The sequence below is a fragment of the Eretmochelys imbricata genome, chromosome 7 (assembly GCF_965152235.1).
Source record: "Eretmochelys imbricata isolate rEreImb1 chromosome 7, rEreImb1.hap1, whole genome shotgun sequence".
Taxonomy (NCBI): Eukaryota; Metazoa; Chordata; order Testudines; family Cheloniidae; genus Eretmochelys; species Eretmochelys imbricata.
The window spans coordinates 9,781,323-9,807,231 of NC_135578.1; the positions used below are offsets into that span (position 1 = coordinate 9,781,323).

Sequence of the window (25,909 nt, forward strand, 5' to 3'; positions counted from 1 at the left end):
TCATTCCATTGCCTAATAATCTTTGCTCTTAAGACATTGTTCTACCATCCAAGCTAAATGTTTCCTTTTCCTAAATAAGCAGCATGGCAGGTGTCCTACTGTGGAAACAGAAAAAAACCTTAATATAGTTTTTGGGGGGAGGGAGAAGGGATTGTGAAGCAGTAAAGTGAAGCCTGCCTGTTCCTGGATTTACTTATTTATTTTAAAATATTAAAGGGCTGAATTCTGTTCTCTCTCACACATCTACCTAAATCTGGAGTAATGCATCAAGACACAAAGGGAGTTACTCTGGTTTCACACTGATGTAAACGAGATCCGAATTTGGCTCCAAGTTGCTGAGCTATGGTAGCTGTTTTATTTATATTAGGCAATGCAGTGGTAATAAAATAAGACTGAAATTACTTTAGTTATTAGACTAGCTCTAATAAGACAGTTCTGTAGGGTACTCAGTAGCTGGCACCCAAAAAGCATCTAACATGCCCAGTATTATAGTACATAAATACCTCCAGCAACCACCTGATTGGTTTGATTTTCTAGTAAAATACAGTGACCTGGCATTGTATTAATAGTAGTATTAACAACAGAGGCTAGAGACCCCATGATTGGAGCTCCAGGAGCTCTACATACACTTAGATGGAGGCAGTCCCAAAGAGCTTACAATCTAAATAGCCTATGGAGGTCTGAGGATTTTACACATGGGAACTGCAGCACAGAGAGATCAAATCATTTGTGCAAACTCACACAGGAAGTCAGTGGCAGAGCCATGAACTGCATGTTGCTCATCTGTCCTGTAGGCCAGCACCTTAACCACAAGCCATGATTCTCCAATATCACATAGTCTTGAAAATTATCATCATCCTACACTGGGTTTCCTGAAGTTATCATTTCACTTTTTTCCCTGATCGGAGAAAGGGCTATGGTTTTACATTTCCTATGTATGATTTATGTCTGAAAATGGTGGAAACTCATTTCATTATCTTCAACAATAATACTAGCCTCTTACAAGCTATGCTGTCTACGGTGACACTGCATTCATGGTTTACTGAAGACCCTCACGAATCACCTTATCTTTCATTTCAGCCCCTTTTTAGTTTTGTTTTTATTTTTACAGGTAAATATTTGCTTAATGACCAGTGACACTCCTGAAATTTCACTGAGAGAAGGTGAATTTGTGAAATTTCAGACTATACTCATTTAAAACAAAATTCCAATGAAATCACCAAGAAGCAAAATCACAAAATTCCATTAAAATCAAAACAAAATACAGCTATAAAATACTATTTTCCTGTATTAAAGAAAAGGATAAAATTAGATAACTATTATTCTCTTGAAATTCACACTTGTCTACCTAGCTTCATAGATTTGTAAGGCCGGAAGAGACCACTTGATCATCTATCATGGCACAACACAAGACATAGAATTTCACCCAGTAATTCTTTCAGTGAAGAGAATTCTTCTTCTTTACTACATAAGTGAACACTGTCAAATCCAAAGAGACACTGTAAGGTCAATTTAGGCTCCACATTTAGGGCTAGATCCTGCTCCCCTGGAAGTCAATAGTTTTACCATTGATTTTGGTGGGAGCAGGATCAAGTCTTTTATTTTCAGTTTGAGGCATATAGGTTGGAATTATGAAGAATGATTATTTAAAATAGCAATGATGTAATATCAGTGTCAATTCCATTATTTTAACAGATGTAAATTTGCTCTGCTCTTGAACTCTGGTGAATTGTAATGGCAATATTAAAGAGATACTATTAAGACTACTTAAAAGAACTATTTGTAAAAATTGTCGCAGATAAAAAAACAGTATAAATTGCTTTTTTATTCACTCTGTGCAATTATTTATTTGAATGGGTTTGTATATTATTACAAATTAATGGGAATAAGCAGCTAAAAGAGACATGCTAATAATGCTAGTTGACATTGGATACAGGAGAGCTTACACTGCCTCGAGGATGAAGATGGCCTTCCTCCAAAGCAACTGCTAGAATAATCTTAGCTACAGAGCAAACACAGCGCGCAGCATTATGGATTGAGGATGTAGAGAGATGCTGTAACTGAAAATCAGCAGGTTAAGTATGTTTCACTGATGGGCATATTTGTGTGTGTGTGTACTACAAATGTCCTTTCTGCAAACAGTTACATGGTCCTTCCTGCCTGATGTTGAGTGCCCTCAGTTTTCCCAGCATTCAAAGCATGAGTGCTGAGCTTCTTGCAGGATTAGGCTCTTATTTTATATAGTGTTTTTTATGGAACCTGTATAACAAAATATTCAAGAGTTAAATAATAGAAAGAGAGAGAAACAAACAGTGAGAGGTATTAGCAAGGAGGAGAATGTGTAGCTATAGCAGAGGTTGGAAATTGACTTTTCCTAACCTGTACACATCCCCTACCCAGAGAGGGCTGTATTTTCATCCAGTTCATGTTAAAATAACCAAACTTTCCTTCCTGAAAGCACTAAGAGCCTGATCCAAAGCCCATTGAAGTAAATAGGAGTCCTGACTGAGATATGAGACTGAGAATCAGGAAACCTAGAGTCTAATAATACAGTACCGACACTAAGTCACTTTGGGCTGGATCCTGCTCCCAGTGAAGCCAGTGGCAGTTTTAGCTCCTTGTGATGTTGGACCACATTTTTCAAAAAAGGGTCAGTGATTTTGGGTGGCACAAGTTTTGGTTGACCAACTTAAAACATAGGGGGCCTAACTGTCATAGCGTTTACAACTCCAAATGAAGTCCATGAGAGATGCATCGGATGAAGTGAGCTGTAGCTCACGAAAGCTTATGCTTAAATAAATTGGTTAGTCTCTAAGGTGCCACTAGTACTCCTTTTCTTTTTCCATGAGAGTTGCAATTCTCGACATCTCAGAAAATAAGGTGCAAGATGGGCACTCTAAAATGAGATAAATAAGATCAGTGGCCACGTTTCAATGTTTGCATTTCTGTGCTTCAGTCTCTCAACCTATAATATAGAGGTTATAGAAAGGATGAACCCAGTCTGCAAAGTTTTGATCTGAACTTCCTCAGGGTTCAAGAAGGTTCAGCTGTAAGGTTTGGCTTGGTCCATTATAGAAATAGGATCCAGCCACAACGTTCAGATCTGGAGCAGACCTTCACTTAAGTTTCCAAAGTTTTGGTTCAGGCCAACCTTCTTCACAAAGGTGTGAGGCTTAGCTTGTTAAAATCAGCAAAGTTCATTGACCATATAGTGGAAGGTGTAAAGCATTATTAGTGTCGTCTCACCTGTCTTATTGGGAAAGTCAATTGTTTAAAGTTCTCTATGCAGCGCTGTAAACTGTTCAGTCAGCAGAACTATGCAAAATTACTAGGTGTTCCCCCTCGCTGAGTATTCATGGGCACAACCTGAGATTTTCTTTTTCACAATTACTCATGAATTTGATCGAAGCTGAAATGTGTCTATGTCCATTAGCAAAATGCGTCTATTTCCATCTTGTTTTTTGGTGCAGATAAAGTGAAATATCGCAAAGCGCAGAATCATGAATCCTCCAACACCCACCCCCCCACCCCCCGCCAATTTGCCCCTCAGGGTGTGAAGCAGCTTTTTTCATGGTAAAATGGAAATCTTTTACTTGTGTTAAATTGCCTCTTATCTTGTAAAAGCCAGCAAAAAACCCAAGGAAGATAAAGGTATAGTTGAAATCAGCAGATATAAAATAATAAGTGTCCTTCCTCTAGTAATAGAACCCCACCTTGATTTAGTAAGTTGTCATTCCTGAACCCCAAGAACAGTTTATCTATTAAACTGGAACACCAAATGGCCAGTTGCTTCTAGTGCTTTTTTGTTCTTCAAGCTAATGGTCATGGCTTCACCCTGATTTGATCTGACTGACCCAGAGCAGAGTGCTCAGTGATCTCAGCCTTTTTCTAATACATTTGGCTGGAGCAATCAGAACTCAGTCAGCACAAAGCTTTAAAGGGGAGCCAAACCAAGCCTACTGGGCACAGAGCAATGAGCTTAGAAGGGCTCATTTGCCAGAATCCAAGCCCCTGATCTGCTGTTTTGCTCGTGTCTTAATGGTACAGTCTACACGGTGCTCTTGAGAATAATGAATGTATAATCCTATACGCCACAGTCCATTACCACACCGTATTTGAAAAAGTTCCCATTAACAAAACAAAATACACATAGGTAAAAATATCAATATGTCTCACTAAAAAGGAAAAATGGAAAATATGGCCAAGTCCTGGGCTGCTGGGCAAAGCCACAGTGGATTTATGCAGGTGGAGTCGCAGGGAGGACAGATTCGTACCTATCCCCTCAGAAAATCAGAGAGACAGTGCTAAGTAACATTGCACCTGGGCCACAGACTCTATTACAGCCTATTGGCAGAAATAATGCTCCAGAGCCTTCCTCATCTTCCTATCCTATTTGGCCCAGATTCAGCAAAATACTTAAGCACGTGCCTAACTTTAAATGCACAGGTCGCACTGAATTAAGCATCTTGCTGAATTGTGGCCTCTGTCATAAAACTCTGCTTAAAATCATATTCCATACTCATGTGGCCCTCCCACAATGCCTCTCTCAACACTTCTGCATCCAGTCACCATGGACCACCGCCTTGTGGTGTGCAACAGATAGTTGTATGTCTTGTGCTGACTCTTTTTCCTGCCACTGTAACAAAAATTCTGTATTTCCACTGCATTTGGGGCTTTGCATGTGGCAGTGGTGTGATGCAGCTTTGGTTCGAGGGATGAAATTCACCATTGTGCCTAGCACAGTGTCTTCAAAGCAGAGCTTAAAATGGGGCTTAAAAGTGTGGATTGGAGTTGTGTTGGTCCTCTGCACTGGGATGAGTTTCACCCTAAAAGAGAGAATTGTGACTAATAGCTGAATACGAGCTAGTCATCTGATCAACACACACACATCAAATCCATAAGATTAAATTCAAAGTTCTCAAGCTTTGAAACCTTCACAGAATTAGACTCTTCTCTTACCTCTTAACTTTGTAGTAACTTTTGAGATAGAAGAAGGGGTGATGAATCACTATTGGAAAGTGCTATTAAAAGTGACAGATAGGTGACACTGATATTATCATCTTCAACAGGCACTCTGTACTCCTCAATCCTGAATTACTGTACCTCTGCTGACCCGCTTATTCCTGGGCACCGAACAGCAGTTGTTCAGTCTGTGGGCAGCGTTTGTAATGTGGATAAATGGTTACTAGGTACTCTGAGATATTTGCATGAACTCAGAGAGCATTAAAAAGGATCATACACCTTACTGTTATTTATGAATCAGTAAACTCTGTTTTAGCACTTCCCCTTCTCTCGGTCTTAGAATCATAGAATCATAGAATATCAGGGTTGGAAGGGACCCCAGAAGGTCATCTAGTCCAACCCCCTGCTCGAAGCAGGACCAATTCCCAGTTAAATCATCCCAGCCAGGGCTTTGTCAAGCCTGATCTTAAAAACCTCTAAGGAAGGAGATTCTACCACCTCCCTAGGTAACGCATTCCAGTGTTTCACCACCCTCTTAGTGAAAAAGTTTTTCCTAATATCCAATCTAAACCTCCCCCACTGCAACTTGAGACCATTACTCCTCGTTCTGTCATCTGCTACCATTGAGAACAGTCTAGAGCCATCCTCTTTGGAACCCCCTTTCAGGTAGTTGAAAGCAGCTATCAAATCCCCCCTCATTCTTCTCTTCTGCAGGCTAAACAATCCCAGCTCCCTCAGCCTCTCCTCATAAGTCATGTGTTCTAGACCCCTAATCATTTTTGTTGCCCTTCGCTGGACTCTCTCCAATTTATCCACATCCTTCTTGTAGTGAGGGGCCCAAAACTGGACACAGTACTCCAGATGAGGCCTCACCAATGTCGAATAGAGGGGAACGATCACGTCCCTCGATCTGCTCGCTATGCCCCTACTTATACATCCCAAAATGCCATTGGCCTTCTTGGCAACAAGGGCACACTGCTGACTCATATCCAGCTTCTCGTCCACTGTCACCCCTAGGTCCTTTTCCTGTGAGGAGTCTTGCCTCCTTCCCTGCACCTGTTCCACTCTCTCTCCAACCCTGAAATAAAATGAAGTGAAACGTGGTGGTTTCAGCTGAGTTTCACTTTTTGTTTCTGGAGTTGTTTGAACTCAGGAGGCACAAATCCACAAAAAGTGATACTGGGCAGAAAACTACATCTTTCCCTCCAGATTCTACCAAGCTATATAGCTCTGCCAATGGGGCCTAGTCCTTCAAAGCCTGTATTAATAGCACATTTCAAAGAGTAAGAGGTATGTTGACTTCTTTTAAACCAGACACAAGGATGTACTTGGGAGTGATGCACCCTGCATCTGCTGTGCCTCACTCTCACTGGGTAAGAATCTTTCCCTTGTCACCTCCAAACCAAGCCATCCTGGGAAGTGTTTTTCCCTGGATTGCACTGAACCCACAATGAACTATTTTACCATCAGGCAAGCACCTGCCCTGGATCTTCTTACCACACAAGTCAGAGAAAGACTAAGTGAGATGGGGCAGCTAGATTGGTCTCCACTGTGATATTGTGTGTCAATAGGGCCAATGTCAATTTCCCAGTGTAATTTATGGGACATTGTCATAAATATAAAGGGAAGGGTAAACCCCTTTGAAATCCCTCCTGGCCAGGGGAAAGCTGCTCTCACCTGTAAAGGGTTAAGAAGCTAAAGATAACCTCGCTGGCACCTGACCAAAATGACCAATGAGGAGACAAGATACTTTCAAAAGCTGGGAGGAAGGAGAGAAACAAAGGGTCTCTGTCTGTCTATATGCTGTTTCTGCCGGGGATAGACCAGGAATGGAGTCTTAGAACTTTTAGTAAGTAATCTAGCTAGGTATGTGTTAGATTATGATTTCTTTAAATGGCTGAGAAAAGAATTGTGCTGAATAGAATAACTATTTCTGTCTGTGTATCTTTTTTGTAACTTAAGGTTTTGCCTAGAGTGATTCTCTATGTTTTGAATCTAATTACCCTGTAAGGTATCTACCATCCTGATTTTACAGAGGTGATTTCTTTACTTCTATTTACTTCTATTTCTATTAAAAGTCTTCTTGTAAGAAAACTGAATGCTTTTTCATCGTTCTCAGATCCAAGGGTTTGGGTCTGTGGTCACCTATGCAAATTGGTGAGGTTTTTTATCCAACATTTCCCAGGAAAGTGGGGGTGCAAGTGTTGGGAGGATTGTTCATTGTTCTTAAGATCCAAGGGTCTGGGTCTGTAGTCACCTAGGCAAATTGGTGCGGCTTTTTCCCAAACCTTGTCCAGGAAGTGGGGTGCAAGGTTTTGGGAAGTATTTTGGGGGGAAAGACGCGTCCAAACAGCTCTTCCCCAGTAACCAGTATTTGTTTGGCGGTGGTAGCGGCCAATCCAAGGACAAAGGGTGGAATATTTTGTACCTTGGGGAAGTTTTGACCTAAGCTGGTAAAGATAAGCTTAGGAGGTTTTTCATGCAGGTCCCCACATCTGTACCCTAGCGTTCAGAGTGGGGAAGGAACCTTGACAGACATGAAGTGTACTTGAGAGCTTATGCAGTTCAATTTTAACAATGAGGGTAACTAGCCCCTTGAACGGATTAACAAAGGACATGGTAAATTCTCTGTTTCTTGGAGTCTTTAAATCGGATGGGATGTCTTTCTAAAAGATATGCTGTAGTTCAACCTGCTCTTGTTAGACCAGATGCAGGAATTTCTGGATGAAGTCTAAGTTCAGTAGGAGCTCAGACTAGATGAATATAATTGTCCCTTTAGGCCATGAAATCTGACTCTGTGAATGACGATGTTCAGAAGTGAAAAAATAAATGGATTAATCCTGGCTTCAGCTTGGTTCATTCTGCACAGACATCTGCATCTAAACTGTACTCAATATCTTTATCTGATTGAACATGAGAGATGTCCAAAGCCCCTGCAAGCTTCAGTGAGGCTGAGAGAATTCCTGCTTTTTCAAGGGCATCAGAGACAATGTGTTGCATCCAAGGGGACTGGTCCCCATGCATAGATTTGCCACTTCGGATCCCTGAAGTGTGTACTGGGATAGAGAGGGACCCCAACCAGCACCTATCAGTGTGGTATTTAAGCTGAAATTCACCTCCATGCAGAGGGCCTTCATCAGGAAAAACCCAACAAAACAAGAAGGGGAGCCTAGAGAGGAACCTGCAATGATGGGCCTCCCCCGCCAGGACCTCTGGCCTGGTAAGGCTGTTGCTATGGTAACATGGGCTAGACCCAGACCCTTCAGGCTATGAGCTTCGCTGGGAGGCCCGTGGCTAGGGACTTAACACTCACCCAGCTTGGAGGGCTGAGGAGACACTCTAGGCTGCTCCTCTAGTCAGGGTCTCTATGATTAGAGCCCTCAAGGACTCTAGACTCTAAGTCTCCCCCTGAAGGTTTTAACCATAGAGTGGAGCTATGGCGACAGTGACATGGAGCAGCCATTTCTCCCTGACCCCAGGGGCCTGCCAGCTATAGCTAGGAGCAATAGGCAGGACAGCTAGAGCCCCTAAGCAGCCAGGACTAGGTACCCAGCTGGAGCTAGCAGCCCAGCCGGAGCTTCGCCCAGCTGATTTCAGGAGCCAGCCTACCCTTCCACGCCCCAGCCCAGGGCAAGCAGCACCCCTAACAACCCCACCATAGGCCTTTTAGGACAAAGAGCAAACAGGGGCAGAGCCTCTAGGCACCATCCGAGTTACCAGGGCACCAGGCGAGTCAGCAGGAGCACAGCAATTCCTGTGTCCTTAAAACTCATTCCAGGCTGCAGCCTCATCCATCTTACTTTCTGGTAAGCAGGACACTTGCTGCCATCTGTGTAAACAGGCTGATGCGTGTTCAGCAAGCAAGTCATGTGAGTAAAATCTCCAGATTTCTGAAACTTCAGGCTTAACAAGGGTGCACACCTAACCTGGTTACACAGTGATCCAATTGTGTTAAGAAGCTATGCTACTGTTCCACGCTGTGGTGGTCTGTAGAAGTGCAGTAGTATGGCTGTTTTCCTTGTCAAAACTGGTTAGAGAAATTTTGCTAGAGTCACTGCAGTCATGCTAGCGACAGTTGTATTTGCAAGTCAGTTACAAGCACAGACGATGATACATATTTTCAAGATAGGTACTGAACTTCGAGCTGTAGTGTGGTCAGGGCTTCGAAGGCTAGAAAGGACAAATGTAGATGGCTGAGACTGGGTCTGGTGGAGTTTCAATTAAATATGTAACAGCTTGTCTTATTCAGCTGCATAGGGCAGCATGAGAAAGTAAATCTCCCATCCTTTTGCTAGGCCTACTCAGCCCTGCTCTCGGGATACTCCTCTTCTCTCCCTTCTTGCTGGGCAGCTTAACTGGGCAGGTATCCGGGAGGAAATAAACTATACTCTTTCAGGGGTTGCAGTAGCATACTTTCCCTCGTGGAGCAAGAAGAGCGCAGGGGAAGAGTGCTTCAGTGTAATGCTTGTGAGACAAAATGCCTCCTGGGATTGAGCGCTACCCCTTGCTCAGGGTTGGGCCTAAAAGCACAATCTAGCCCTAAGCATTTTCCAGAGCTGATGAAGATATGTCACTATATCCAGCTAAACATCTCATTGTTGCGCTATCTAAACATTTCTGATTGTCTGAAAATTATACACAGATAAAACAATTGGGGGAAATTGTGCCAGTTTATGTATAAAACTATCTTATTTAAAATCTGACTGAAATGATCTTAATGAGTTATGTTAGGTGAAATATTGGGTTTTCCTTTTTCTTTCTTTCTTTTCCCTGGCCTCACACAGGCATATTAATGATTATTTGTCAAAGTCACACTGTTTGCTTACAAGGTACGAAGGCTTTTTAGACACTATAATGACAGCTTTTGATTCACTTGATAATATTTAGAATAAGCCATAAAAGCCAATCTCTGAACGAACAGACCGTTTTTATTGGCTTTTAGTGCTATTACTGCTATCATAAGTGGTAAATTGGCCTAATGCAAGTAATACTGCTGTGTCATACTGTAAAACCGCTGCTTAGTTTTATATTTTATTTATTTTACATGAAAACATTTTAAGGCATGGAGACTATACTATCCTTTCATGACTACTGGCAGTTCCCTGCAGGCCAGGGCTGGAACAATGTGGAGAAGCTTGCACTGCTGCTTATGTTATATCTCTTTTGTGCATAAATTCTCCTCTGGGTCAGTGCAGATCACATGGCTCAGGGCAAAGCATATGAGAGCCAGGGACAAAGCATTCTCATTTGAGGGGATCCAGCTGTGGAATGAACTTCCAGAGGAGATTAGACAAATCCAGAGTCTGAGCACCTTTAGGAAATGCTGCAAAGCCTTCCTATTTGATAAAACTTTATCACGATAAAGAGAGTAACATTCTCAACCACAACCAACTCACACTAGCCACTTAAAATCATCCCTACCTCAAGCAGATCTTTCTATAACCTGAAATAGAAAGACAGAGACTCCCTGAACTCCCCTAGGGACTTCACTATTGCTAATCTGTTTAACGCAGAAGATGCTCAGATACTATTGATAATGGCTAGCAATACATGGCTCCTAAAATCAGATACAATCCTTTTAATGATGGTGTTATAGAACAATTCTCAAAATATAAGAATGGACTGCATAAACAATGAAAAAGTATTGGTGATGATTGCAAATGCTAGTCAGAATCTGATGAAAAGAAAGATTCAGTTTGCAGGCGATATGTATGCAGTGTTGTTGAAGCCGTGTTAGTCCCAGGTATTAGAGAGATAAGGTGGGTGAGGTAATATCTTTTACTGGACCAACTTCTGTTGGTGAGAAAGACAAGTTTTCAAGCTACACAGAGCTCTTCCTCAGGTCTGGGAAGGTACTCCAAGAGTCACAGCTAAATACAAGATGGAACAGATTGTTTACTACAGGCAGTTAGCACTTAGTCTATGGGACTGTCAAGGTTCCTTCCCGACTCTGAACTCTAGGGCACAGATGTGGGGGCCTGCATGAAAACCTCCTAAGCTTACTTTTACCAGCTTAGGTTAAAACTTCCCCAAGGTACAAATTATTTTACGCTTTGCCCTTGGACTTCCACTGCCACCACCAAACGTTTATCTGGGTTTATTTATTAGGAAAGCATTGTTTGAAAATGTCTTTCCCCCCAAAATCCTCCCAACGCTTGCACCCCACTTCCTGGGGAAGGTTTGGTAAAAATCCTCACCATTTTGCATAGGGAACCACAGACACAAACCTTTGGATCTTAAGAACAATGAAAAAGCATTCAGTTTCTGAAAAGAAGGATTTTAATAGAAGTAAAAAGTAAAAAAGAATCACCTCTGTAAAATCAGGATGGTAAATACCTTACAGGGTAATTAGATTCAAAACAGAGAATCCCTCTGGGCAAAACCTTAAGTTACAAAAAGACACACAGACAGGAATATCCATTCTATTCATCACAGCTTATTTTCTCAGCCATTTAAAGAAATCATAATCTAACGCATATCTAGCTAGATTACTTACTAACTTCTAAGACTCCATTCCTGTTCTGTCCCCGGCAAAAGCATCACACAGACAGACTCTTTGTCTCTCTCTCCCTCCCTCCAGCTTTTTAAAATATCTTGTCTCCTCATTGGTCATTTTGGTCAGGTGCCAGCGAGGTTATCCTAGCTTCTTAACCCTTTACAGGTGAAAGGATTTTTCCTCTGTCCGGGAGGGATTTTAAAGGTGTTTACCCTTCCCTTTATATTTATGACAGGGACCATTCAAGGTGGTGTGGCCCGTTAATAATAAAGTAGTGTAAGTTGTTCCAGTTTGGCATTCAGTGGGTATGCAAAATGAGTGTTAACTCAAAGGTGGAACGGTGAAGGTGATCTCAGGAAAAGCAACTAATGGGTGTATGTAGATAAATCAGGCTTGTCTTTGCATAATTGGAATAACATGAGAGTGTATCCTAGGCTTTTATGCAGCACCTATCCATTTGGTATTTAAGCCCTCTGTAGCTGAAATTCACCTCCATGCAGAGGGCCTTCATGGAGGTTTAAGTGGGAGTTAATTGATGCATGGACTTTGTGCTGGCTCTGAGCACACAGAGGTAAGTTTCACCAACTGGAATAATACTTGGAAAAACAGAGATGGGAAATACCAGTATGATTTTGCATTTGGCTTTGGAAAGTCTCATTGGGTATTTTTTTTTAGTTTGCAAAATAAGAGTGGTTGGAACCAGGGTTCTGTATCGGAATAACCAAAGGTTGGAAGATAAATTATTCTGCTTTGGGCCAAAGGGATATTATGTTTTAAATTAAATGAAAGTGTGCAGGTCCAAAATCTCCCCCACGTTGCACTAAACATTCATTTTTAAAAACCCCACTCATTAGTTGTAAAGACTGAATAGCAATTAGCTGAAAAATATGCATGCAGCTAATGCAGTGATTGTGTGTAATGTAATTTACTTGTTTTATATATGCTACAGGAATAGGAAGGAGATTTGCAGATTCAAACTTTGGTTTTGGCATCCAAATGTCTGTGGGTTCCTGTAGGTTATGTGATCTTTTTTGCCCACACACATTGTCTGTTTTCCATTGGCATAAAGCTATTTTGTTTTTGTTTTTCCTCTGTAACTGCTTTTCAATGTTTTGTTTGAGCCAATACTTTTTATTTAGAACATTGCCTTCTATAAATTACCAAATAGACAGGACCTTTCTCACCTTAATTTTTATTCCTGATTGGTTTGCTTCAATGGGAAGAGATTAATAGGCCCTGTATTATTTTACTCTCTAGACCCTACTTACATGATCATATTGAAGCAGAGTACATATTTTCCTTTTCATTATGGATGCAGTGCTACTGCTAAATTGTGTACCCATCACATCTATTTAATCTCTAAAAACTTTAGAGAACTTGGCACCTGCATCTTCTGAGAATGTTGGAACAATATTTCCTTTCAAATTGCTTATGGGCATATTTCAGCAACGATGTAGGGAAGCTTAATTTGTGTTAGTAATCAGTTCAAAGATGCATCATCAGCACTGAAACATTTTTATTTGGCTGGAGGAGCTCAACAGAGAAGAATTCATCTACTTTTCTATCTCTGGAGCTTGTCAACATGTTCACGCAGAGGTTTTTTGTTACACAGATTTCTGGAGTGTGTCTATATAGAATGTGTGTGTGTAAGAATATATAACATTATCTTCTTAGACAGTGCAATCATGGGTGCATTAAGAAGATAATAAACAATCTGTCTGAATTTATCATTTACCTAATTTTCCGCATTGTTTGAATGTGTTCAACGGGATTAAATCCAGAAACTAGAAGGGAAATTTAGAAACCTGAAGAGCTGCTGCCTTAAGTAGGGTGAAAATCATCTTGTGGAGAGGGCCAGCCAAAGCTTGCCCACCACTTAAGTGATATTTAAGTCATGCATAGATCTTATGTTGGTCCTTTGCACGGGGATGAATTCCACCTGTAGTGAATTAAGGCCCTACTTTATTAAAAGAAAAATGGGAGACCTTTGAACCTCCGTAAAAACTGATCAGTGCCTCAGCTACCATTTATTTTTCATTTTGAGGAATTCAATCAGGTCTTGTTACTTTAACTGTCACAGGGGCACTCCTCAGAATGATTGACTCTGCCTGATTCATTCTCCTTATCAATACATAACCTGGAAAAACTGAAAACAATTTTCTGAAAATTGTAGCTGTGCAAAAAGAAACTTCTGAACTATGAAAAAAAATCTTAAATGGTAAAATACGTGCAGGCGTAGCACTGAAATACTTCCCGGCCAATGGATGAAAGTGTACTTCCATTTGAAAAGTTGCGTAGGTTACTTTGGAATGTATACATCTGAAGCCTGTTTATTTTCAGAAGGACTCTAAACTCATTCATGAAATGGGGTCCATCACCAGGTACAGTAGTTCAGAGCAGGCTGCAGCTTGCTCTAACCTATGCTGGTATGATTGCCACCAACTTATTTATAACTCCCCTTCAGGCTGGGTGCAGCTGAGAATCTGGCCTATACAACAGATTATTTCTGATGGGTTATCTCTTAAGTAATAAAAAAGATTTCTAAATGAATTTTAGGAAAACCTCAGTGAGACATGGACAATTCTCACTAACAGGAGTGCAGACTGCTTTTTCACAGTAGTAAGCCTTCAGATACACACGCTGTATATGTGGCTTCATCAGGCCTTATCCTCCTTTGAGACCAGTATAAATCAAAAGCTACCCACTGAAGTCAGTGCAATTACCCCAGAGCACAACTGGTGTCAGTTATTATTTGTTTTTTGAGCCTTCAAAAATGTTTCCATTGGTTAAGGAAAATAACAGTATGCTTCCCTTTACCTTAGAAGAAAAGTAAACAGCTTACTGGAAATGGTAGATGTACTAGAATCAAATACCAACAAATTCTTGTTAGAGAGAGGATTTTTATATTCAGGATCTTTAACAACTCTATTAAGAGTCTTCTGAAATACTCACAACTTTTATTGGTAGTAAACGTTCTTTATAATCCAGTATAGTTATTGTGCCTAATCACATACGTGCATCTTTCTGGCTTCTACAGGAGTACAACAGACCTGTTTTGCATTTAATAGGTCCTTAACCTAGGCGAGATGGTAAAATGCTTCGACTGAGCCACCTTGTGAATGGAATGTTTGCGACTGCTTCAGTAAGATCTTGGTCCAGCAGCTTGTAAGCACACTTGAGCCAAATTCTGCAGTCTTTAGTTGTTGACACCCAAGAGGACTAAGGAAATGTGAGTTGGAGTCTATTCTGGATTGCACATCACCAGTTAAATCGTAGCTATGGTGCAGAATTCTGCCCTTGCTTATACTTGTGCCATCAAGGGCAAAGTTTAAAGACAATAACTTTGCACAGGCACAGCTGAGAGCAGAATTGGGCCTGCAAAATCTTTACTGATGCATGAGACAAAAAGAACATAGCCTATTTTCAGATCTTGGCTTGTTTACCAAAATGCTAGTTAGAAAAACTAGTTTTTCCTGGCAACTGAGCAAATTTGAATGGAAAGGAAATGAGACTTAACAGACATGGAACCATTTTTACAGTTGACTTTCAGAGTGGAAGTTTACTTTTAAATATCTTCCTATTGCTGGAGAACAGTGTGCCTTCTCGTTCAGATACTGTACATTCATACTATATGACTATCGTTGATTTTTTTTCATTTCCAAGGGGTCTGCAGTACAGAGATCAAGGACTACTCAGTTTATAAAACTGCCATTAGGAGCACTGAACTGGAATCATTTTACATTTCATATACTCCATTTCCATTGGAGGAGAGTCTTTAAATCTACTGTTTTACAACTTAAAGGAAGGGTTGTCTTAATTAATTCATTTGGTCACAGTCCTGAAGCTGACATGGCACCTTCCAGGAATTCCAACCCTCTGGGATCAGTAGCATCAGTTTTTACGTCTTCTTTTTCTTGTCATTCCTAGCTGGACAGCATCAGCTAAGATTACAGCATTCATTGTGTAGTTATTTTATTGGTTGCTGTATGAATAGGCCTGAAAGGTCCTACTGTCCAAATCCATTACCATAATTCATGCTGGAAAGAGAGTGAAAACTTCTGGACCAAATCCCTGCCTTCAGCTTAATTTGGGAAGCCAGTTTATAGGTGTGAGAGCAGATTTGGGTCCACTGATTTTGAATCTTTCAGGGTCCTAATCTGTTTAATTAACCTCCTGAATTTAGGATAGGTCTACACCTCAAACTAAGGTGTGATTGTGGCATGGGTAGGCATACCTGCGCTAGCTTTAATCTAGCTAGCATGGGTAACAACGGTAGAGACGTAGTACCCTAGTATAAGCTCACTGGGGGTGCACTCAGATTGCTATTTGCAGGGAAGTTCATGTCACGACATCTTGACTCATATTGTTACCTCTGTTAGCTAGATTAAAGCTAGTGTGGGTATGCCTACCCACATCACAATCACACCTTAGTTTGCAGTGTAGCATAGCCTCCTATCAGGAGGTAAATTAAAGAGGTTTGGACTCTCTTAAAGAATTGGAAGTCAGTGGACCCAATTTATGCTTAGACCCCCTAAGTTATGGTAAGGGCTGCTTAAAACTCCAAGAACAGCCCAGAAAGCCATCTTATCTCTGCTCCAGGCTGATAATTCTGTGTTGTGCCATTAAGAGATGCAGCACAGAACCTCACCCCGTGGGACTATTTGTGGAGTAAGGTACTAGTTGGTGTGAATATCATCATTACAATCAGGTCCATAAAATAAGCAAGACTCACTTTTATATGTACTGCCTTCTTTGGGAGTTAAATTTACTCCTGTGCAGAAGTCTTTATCTACTGCTTAAACCCTAGTTTGTGGTTAAGTGCTGACACTGTTCTGACCCACTGCACAGGGCTCAATTTCCCTCTAGGGTGAAGATCTATTGGTTAGAGCAGGGGATTAAAAGTCAGGACTAGAGATGTACACACTATTTGTAAGAAAATGAACCAAAAAAGAGCTTTTTTTTTTTTGCCAAAATGCTGCTAATGTATAAGAACTTTAGAGTGGAAAGGGGCTATTTTGGGGAAAGGCTGGAGATTGGCATTTTTTCACACTTTTGGTGGAGGAGCAAGGAAGCCAGTTCATTCAGTTTTCACAGAAGTTACATTTGGAGGGGGATGCATGTGTGCAGAGCTGAGCTGACTGAAACAGTAGATCTTTGTGTGAAAATGTCACGGAACGAAATATGAATTTTCCACAAATAAAATTGTTCTAGTGTCACTTCCTGGGTTATAGTCCTTGCTCTAATCACTTTGGGTGAAACCGACTGCTGTGCTTCGGGCCAGCAGGAGGCCTATGCACCTCTTATGTCCCACAAGTCCCACTGAAGCCCTTACAACAGGCACATAAGTGATGCATAGACCTGTTCTGGCCCCTGGCACAGGGATCAGTTTCACCCTTACTACTTTAGGCAAGTATGTAATCTCTCTCTGCCTTAGTTTATCCATACAGATATAATTAACTCATGTTGTGAGACTAAATTTAGTGTTTGTACAGAACTCCGAGGACTTCTTTCCAGTTGGAACTTTGAACCGGATCTTCAGCTGGTGTAAATTGGTATATGTCTATTGACTCCTCTTTACCCCAGCTGAGGCTCTGACCGCTACTGTGTTACCACTACACCACTACAATGATGCAAGTGAGAGGTTGGGGGCTATTGCCCAGTTAGTTTCCGCCGTGCAGTCACATTTTCAGAAGACTCTCTGTGATGCTCTAATATTGTCTTGATTCAAATTAAACATTTCAAGAGTGTTCAATAGCCCTCAGTGTTGTTTCTTACCTGGGGTGTGATGGTCTGGTGGTTGCACATCCGGCTGGAGTGTGAAACCGGTGGGAACGATGGGTTACGACCGCTCAAAGGACATTTCTTTAACACTACCTGCAAGTTACATCAGTGTCTCTTTACTCATTCATATTTAGTATAGTAATAAAATGATGGTGATACTGATCCAAATTCTACATTGGTATAACTGGACAAAACTCCACTTTAGAGGAGCTGTATCCATTTATGCTAGCAGAGAGTTTGGCCTATCATATTTTTTAGAGAGAAGTAGGTAAATGATCCTATGCGGTAACATTCACTTGAGTTGAGATGTTTCATATATGTCTTCACTGTTTGACCTTGTGCAGTTTCACAGCCTCCAGTTTTACAACAGGACAAAATACATGGTTTCATTGTGAAAGCTGTTTGTGCTTAGGATATAGGTCCACTCCTCCTTATTATCAGGCCTATTTCAGTAGAAAGTGAGCCAGTGTTTGCTTCACAAAACTGTCTGTGTACCTTAGCAAAATTTTCCTCACAAATGGGCCCATTTTTGAGTACACAGTGAAATGCAAAAATCCTTGAATTCTGAGTAGTTTTGCATTTAATTACCAGTATTTTATATACATAAGGCCCTGATCTTGCAATCAGATCTACACAGATGGACCCATTGAGAGTCCCATTACCTTCAGTTTGCAGGAAATCCGATTATTTTTAGGTGCATTGACCAATCTCTGCAGTCCCAATCCAATTGGAATGAGTGACGGAGAGAGTAGTTCCAGTTATGCCTGTTCTGAGACCAGTTGGCAGCCTCATCGGATGGGAACAGCAATCAGAACAGCTCATTTGTGGGAATATGTGGGGCCAGATCCTGGCACCCCATTCCAGCTGTTTGGCACGGCATTGGGAGCACAAAGCAGCTGAAAAGCAACTCTGAAAGAGAGAGGGGCATCATGAGATGCCAAAAAGCTGACATACCAAACTCTACATATCCACTTCCAGCTCTCCAGTGAAGCGAATATATTGGGAATGGACTACTGGCAGGAAGAGTTGTGGCTGAAGTCTCCAGTGATCCCTAACTGGTGGAATGAGGCCATTACTGCTGACTTAACTTACAGCAGCCCTTGCAGCAGTATTATGGTTCTAAACCTGTGGAGTCTCTCATATGGTAATCTAGTTCCAGGTCTACAGGTTTGACCCAAGATGTATATAAATGTGCTAGGACCCTTTAACAGGCTAGCAAAACAGGGCCACTCATTTTCTAGTTTAATTCTCTATAATTATTCTATTTATTTGAATTACAATAGTGCCCACAACATGCTAGATACTATACAGACATAGGAAGAGACAGTCGGTGCTTTGAAGACTGGCTTCTAAGATGAGCAACCAACAAAGCATGAGGGAAAGGGTTAAAATGTATCAATACAGTCAGAGTTGTTACTGATGAGCAAAGCTCTGCAGGTCTGCTGACTGTGTTTGTCAAATGAACATAATATATTTTTATAATGCCATTAAGGCCCATTTGATGGCCCTCTTGTTTTTGTGGCCAGAAGTTTCATCCTCAGTATAGGGCTTTGACTCTAACCCAATGCCGATGCTATAAGGCAGAGTCAAAAAGACTCCTGTTAGCAGTGCCATTCTTTGGAACTAATTTAATACTAAGGTCCTTTCAGCTAGTGCTGGCAAGGTGGAAGTTAAATATCCCTTCCAAAAGAGTAGAGAATAAATAAAGCTGATATTTGGCTCAACATTTCCTCTGATAAACAGGTTCTAATATTCAAGGCCCATGAGTACATAATGGGTCTCTCATTTGCATACAGAGTCACTGCACTACAATACATAAGTTATTACTTTATAGAGCACTTTGGGAAACCTCCAGTATGACAGACACTATATAAAAATCAAATTCCATACTATATTTCTTATGCATATTTCTGCTACTATGTGGTTCATGATTGTTTTTTCAGAAGGAACAAATAATCAATACAAAACCATGAATAAAAATAACTTGTCTTTAAAAGTGAATGCTAAAAGAACATACAGCTTTTTACTCTGCCTAAAGAAAACTCATTGTTTATTGGGATGGCTGAAAGCTATGTTATTATTTTTAAAATGTTTAAACGTAGAAGTTGAGCTGCTGCTGGAGACTGTTTGGTTTGCTCCTAGCTTGAAAACCAGAAGCAATACACAAGTATTTAAAATGTTTGCACACAAAAAATATTGTAAAAATTATTAATAAAACATACAAAATCAATAGAAATAACGGAAAAATAAAAATGTCTATCTCTTCCAAGAAACTTCACAACCATTTATTAACTCAGTCACTGTGAAAAACTTTCAGGCCCAATTCTACTCTCTGTTGCATTTCACAATAAATTGTCATCAGTGGGTAGAATTTGGCTCTTAACCTCCAGAAGAGACTGATAACGTGACAAAAATATTATTAATGCTAACGAAACATAGGACCCCGGCTCTACTTATCATTTCATCAATCAGGCATCCCTGAAACACACTCCTCAAGAGAATGAAGTAGATACATAATGATAGGGTGACCAGATGTCCCGATTTTATAGAGACAGTCCTGATTTTCTGGGGCTTTGTCTTAGGTAGGTGCCTATTACCCCCCACCCCCGTCCCAATTTTTCACACTTGCTGTCTGGTCACCCTACATAATGAAACAGATTCATAGATTCCAAGGCCAGAAGGAACCATTGTAATCATCCAGTCGACCTATATAACACAGAACTTCCCCAAAATAATTCCTAGAGCATATCTTTTAGAAAAAAGCCAATCTGGATTTAAAAGTTGCCAGTGATAGAGCATCCACCCCGACCCTTGGTAAATTGGTCCAATGGTTAACTAATTTATGCATTATTTCCAGTCTGAATTTGTCTAGCTCCAGCTTCCAGCCATTGGATCTTGTTATAACTTTCTCTGCTAGATTGAAGAGCCTGTTCCCCATATAGGTACGTATAGACTGTAATCAATCACCTCTTAACCACTTTGTTAAGCTAAAAATAGAGCTCCTTGAGTCCTATCATAAGGCATGTTTTCTAATCCTTTAGTCATTCTCATAGACTTTAAGGTCAGAAGGGATCTTCATGATCATCTAGTCTGGCTTCCTGCACATTGCAGACCCCAGAACCTCATCCACCCACTCCTAAAATAGACTCCTAACCTCTGACTGACTTACTGACGTCCTCAAATCATGATTTAAAGACTTCAAATTACAGAGAATTCACCATTTACACTAGTTTAAACCTGCATGTGACCTGTGCCCCATTCTGCAGAGGAAGGCGAAAAACCCCCAGGGTCTCTGCCCATCTTGCCCAGGGGGAAATTGCTTCCCGCCCCCAAGTATGGTGATCAATTAGACCCTGAGCGTGTGGGCAAGACCACCAGGCAGATACCTGGGAAAGAATTTGCTGTAATAGTTCTCATGGCTCTTCTCTGAACTCTGTCCAATTTATCAAAATCCTTCTTGAATTGTGGACACCAGAACTGGACACAGGATTCCAGCAGTAGTCACAGAAGTTCCAAATAACCTATCTACTCCTACTGGAGATTTCCCAGTTTATGCGTCCAAACATCATATTAGCCTTTCTGGCCTCAACATTCCACCGGGAGCTCATGGTTAGCTGATTATCCATCATGTCCCCCAAATCTTTTTCAGAGTAACTCTTCCCAGGACAGAGTCCATCACCCTGTAAATATGAACTATATTCTTTGCTCCTAGACGTATACGTTTACATTCACCATATTAAACACGTATTGTTTGCTTGTACCCTCCTTACCAAGCAATCCAGATCACTCTGCATGTTTTTGACCTATCCTCTTCATTATTGAACTCCCCCAATGTTTGTGTCCTCTGCAAACTTTACCAATGATGACTTTGTTTTCTTTTAGGTCATTGATAAAAATGTTAAATAGCATAGGACCAGGAACCAATCCCTGTGTGACCCAACTAGAAATACACTTGTTCGATGATGCTTCCATTCATATAGTTGGAAGACCTATTGGTTAGCCAGTTTTTAATCCATTTACTTTGTGCTACATTCATTTTATATCATTCTAGTTTTTTAATCAAAATGTCATGTTACACCAACCAAGTCAAATGCCTTTGAAGGAAGTCTAAGTACATTATTTCAACACCTTTATCAGCCAAACTTGTAATTGCTTCAAAAAAAATACCACGTTAGTTTGACAAATACTGTTGATGAGAATCATCAGCCTATAATGCAAGGATCTGCAGATCTAAGAGACACAATAAAGCTGAATCCTATTTGAACCCGTGCCGACAAATGGATATGACTAGGGTCAGGAGATCCAAGCTCCCCACCACCCCTCTGGGGTCTTTCTACGATGTTAGGCTAGTCTCTTAACTTCCCTTTGCTTTAGTCTCCTATCAATAAAATGATGATAATGATTCACCTTTTGCATCATGTCAAATTGTGTGTTATGCTGGAATGGATTTGGTCTCATTCATGTAGTTTTGATGTTACAAGTGCCAGTGCAACATTGTCTTGTTGCATCAGAAACTTCTTTGGTTGTCTCTGTCGGAACTATTGCCTTCTGTAAATCTCATCCTGCAAACCTTGCATACACAGAGTTCCCCCTGACACAGGATTTGTGTACAGAAGGAAGGAAGTTGTTACTGTTCAACCAAAAAGAGAATCTATGTTGCCCAATCAGTTTTACCCAATGCTATGATTTTCATGCCTTGGAAGTGCCACTTCTACAATGATCTTGTCAGCATAGGGAGTGAAAAACAAGAAAAAAATAAAATCTTGTTCTGTTTAATTGCAGGGTGAATTACTCCCAATGACTAGACCTTACCACTCAGTTAACATACAGTAGGAATAACATAAATATAATAAAACACATTTTATAGATTACAATATAATCATTAATATAAATGAGCTCTTCATTCTTGCAAACCTATACATCTAGTATTTCAAAATAACAGATCACTTCTTTTTACCCCTCCTAAAAATTGTTAGAATTAAAAAGTCATTTTCTATAATACAAACCATAACACACTCTTGAGCATGGAGTATGTGAGAAATGCATTTCATAAATTTTGTAACGTTTTGCCTTAGAATCTCCACTCGTTAGTGCATATAGTTATCATATATACCTCCATGACGTATTGTGAAATAACATACAGTGACTCTACTAGTCAAAGATAGTCTTTGTGTCTGTTTATATTTTGTAATTCGTTATGTATTAACCTGGAAGATCAATTTTTAGAGTGTAAAATATTGAAGAAACTTCCATCTTTATAATTGTAGCTATGTGCAATTATGAAATAAGTAACATAATCTTATATGTATTTTTCTTCTTAAATGCTTTTAAACAAATCTTGCACTTGAATAAAATCTGAATGCTTTTAATAATTATTAGCAATTTATTTCCTACAGAAAGAAAAGTTTTGCGGTCTCCTACTGTGGTACTTCTCTTCACTTTTCTTAACATTTGGTCATCTTCCTTATATGCAAAAAGAAAACAATGCTAACAAATGGATATTGGAAGTAGATTATAATATTGTCTTTCCCTAACATAGATAATATAGGGCCAAACTCCAAGGTACGTACTTAATTGTTACCCAACTCTGTATAACCCGTACAAACTTTGATTCACTTAACTCGTAGTTTGACTTAGTAAAACCTTGGAAAGGAGCTTGGGGTTTGGTCCATAATGCTTTGTGGCTGTAGCAGGCTTATAATAATAATTACAAAATAATAATGATTAATAATAAATAATAAAATAATTAATAAATAACAAAGATTCCCCGATGATTGCAAGCTCATTTATATCAAGAAATCAAACCTTTGAGCAGCTCTAAATTCTGACAACTTAGGCCATCTGGAAGACTAAACAAAATTACTTGCATGTACTGGAGACTTCCAGCTAGAGGACTCTCGGGATGAAATCTGGGCCCTATTGAAGTTAATGGGAGTTTCATCCACATTCTTTTGTCTTTATGCTGCAATCAGTTTTAATAAACCAAAAGAATTATATCTGAATATAAATAGAAATGTAATAAATAACAATGCAACCTACCTTCATTCAACCAAGGAATATTTTGCTTGTCATTTTGAAAGCTTTCCGTTGCTCTGATTTTTACCTTGTCTGTCTCGTCTTCTGACATCTATTTGGGAGAAAAGAATTTGGGGATGTCAAAAGTTCCTCTTTAAACCAAGGTTCCAAACAAAAAGTGTATTCTCTTCTTAGATTGCTGATATCATGTAATGAACTATGAATACATATACTATTTTTTCTGATCCATGATATACTGTATAATCTCTCACACAATACACTAATATAGCATTTCTAAATCAATATTAAATGATTGCTGATTGTAGATGCAGTCTTCAGTAATGTTGTTATAAATTATATTATGAAATGCATTTATAATAAATTCTTAACACGGTGGTAATACAAGTACATTATAACACATATCATAGATCCACTATGGCTAAAAATATCCACACTGCCTATTTAATGCAGTTATAAAGAATGCTATCAAAGTAAGCTATAATTAAATAAATAATAATAAAGTATTTATAAAGGTAACTTTAGCAAAGTGTAACCAATAAAATCTTTACTAACACTTTCAGCAATTTATTTGCTTTAACGAGAATCATCCAACCCAAAGCATGCGAAGTTACAGTACCTGAGGGTATTATATATACAGTAACTATTAGACCATACATTGTAGTTTACTTCCATTGTTTGCTAGGAATAAAATTAGGCTGTCTAGTCTTCTTCTAACTGCTTTTTTATTCACTAAGTCCAGTTGCTAAAGCATTTCAATATTTTTACCTGTATATTACAATCAGAAGAGGTAAAAGTAGTGGGGTTTGGAAGCAGTTCAGCAGTTCTTCCTGCAGCCTCCTTTGTTGTCTGTTGATGTCCAGCATTCCCTTACACAGACAAAACTGAAAGGATGAGCAATGCGCTCTCTTCCTCCCTGACGTGTGGTGCTGGATTTGTCTTGCTGCCAGAATCAGCCAACTTACTGCTGGGTTGGTTTTTGGGTTTTTTTTTTTTTTTTCCCATGCACTATCAAACGTGGAGGGTTGGGGGTGGGGGATGGCGGAGAACAACATCTCAGCCTTATCAGAGTGGCATAAAAACGTCATCTTTCCAAATCAAGAACAGTTTGGAAACACATTAGTGTTGCAGTTCATAACTCAGTGACTCTGTAAAAGAAGGGAAAAGAGCCAGGAAATTAATAGCGACAAATCAGGTAAACGTACCAGAATGTTTTGGCTAAATGCAAGTTAAAATAATAATGGATGTGTGCAAACTAGTCCAGAGGTGCCCCTTTAGGAAAGATATAACCTAATCCTGTGAAGTGCTGTGCTCTTTCAAACTGCCAGTGAGTTTAGTGGGTCATTCTAGTCAAGGGTGCCAAAGGGAGCAGGCCTGGATTAAGCAGGATTTATTTATAATTATTAATTGTATTGCGGTAGTGCCTAAGGGCCTCAATCGGGGACAGTCCTGTCCCAAAGAGCTTACAGTCAGCGCCTCATAGGTGCAGAGCTATTGTCTCTCTCTGGCCTGATCTTGTGAGGTGCTGTATGCTTTCATTAATGGGCTGTATAATGCTCTCATCAAAGTCATTGGCAAAACTCCCATTGACATTACTGGAAGCAGGATCAAGCCCAATGCTAGTGGGATTTGAGGGCTCAGAAGACCACAAGATCTTGTATACAAAAAGATGTGTAATATGCAGCAAGAAAGAAAAAGCCACTCATTTTCAGGGCTGAATTTTGAAAATATTAATTATGGAATAAATTCAGAGTTATCCAGTTATCTTACCTTTCTGCAATATTTACAAAATTTCAAGCAGTATTTGTAACTAGATACCGTAATCCAAGATCCCAGTGCTTAAGTGTGGCCAATAAATAATAACACATTCCCTTTGTTATGACAATATCTTCTTCTCCTCTCCCATCACATGTCATTCTTTCTCACAGGGAGAAAATATTGTTTCTTTCTCTTTTTAAATCTCCTGTCCAACATGACTGAGATTCTTCTACCGTCCTTAGCTAGTTTGTGAAATGCAGGTTCGGCTCTTACAATATATCAGCATGATGCAAGGATGAGACTCACATTGGTTTAAAAAACATAATTTAAACAGGGTAATTTGGGAATAACTGCAACCACTGGTTGGGTGGCAGGGAGGTATAAAGGAGTATGTCCACACTGGCATTTTAATATCCTGGATGGAACTTCAGGAGTCAAGTGTTCTCACCCCCTGACTTTCCCCTTCAACACACACACATCTTTTTCATGTGGTTACACCTGTGACTTTGGGTGGGGAACAGAGGCAAGTGCTTGGAATCTACAAATAGCGGTGCTGATACCGCAATTGGATCCACATTGTTGCAGGCAGACTCCCGTTTCTGTGTAGAGTTCCACTGAAATCAATTAGACTTGCATAGGTCTGCCTACATAGATCTGATTGCAAAATCAGGGCCAGTGCTAGTGTTCTATCAGGAAGTACCATGTCAAATGAAGAGATTGGTTGATTTAAAATATATTAGAAACAGACCCATTTAGATGTATCCATTCGGGCCGTGCTTTTTTCCAGGGATTTTCTCAAAGTCCTTAAGCCCAAACAACCCCCAGAACTACCACACCTCAAAAGTGTTCCCAGGTAGGCGTTATCTTCTGGAATCCAAA

General features: G+C 40.1%; 1 protein-coding gene across 1 annotated transcript in view; it reads right to left on the minus strand.

Annotated features, from left to right (window-relative positions):
* MDFIC2 (MyoD family inhibitor domain containing 2) overlaps window positions 1–23,366 on the minus strand; it is a 52,916-nt gene extending 29,550 nt beyond the window's left edge. Inside the window, exon 1 of the mRNA XM_077821430.1 lies at window positions 23,279–23,366. Coding sequence (XP_077677556.1) covers window positions 23,279–23,366 — 88 coding nt within the window. The remainder of the gene's footprint in view (window positions 1–23,278) is intronic.
* Between the last annotated feature and the right edge of the window lie 2,543 nt (window positions 23,367–25,909).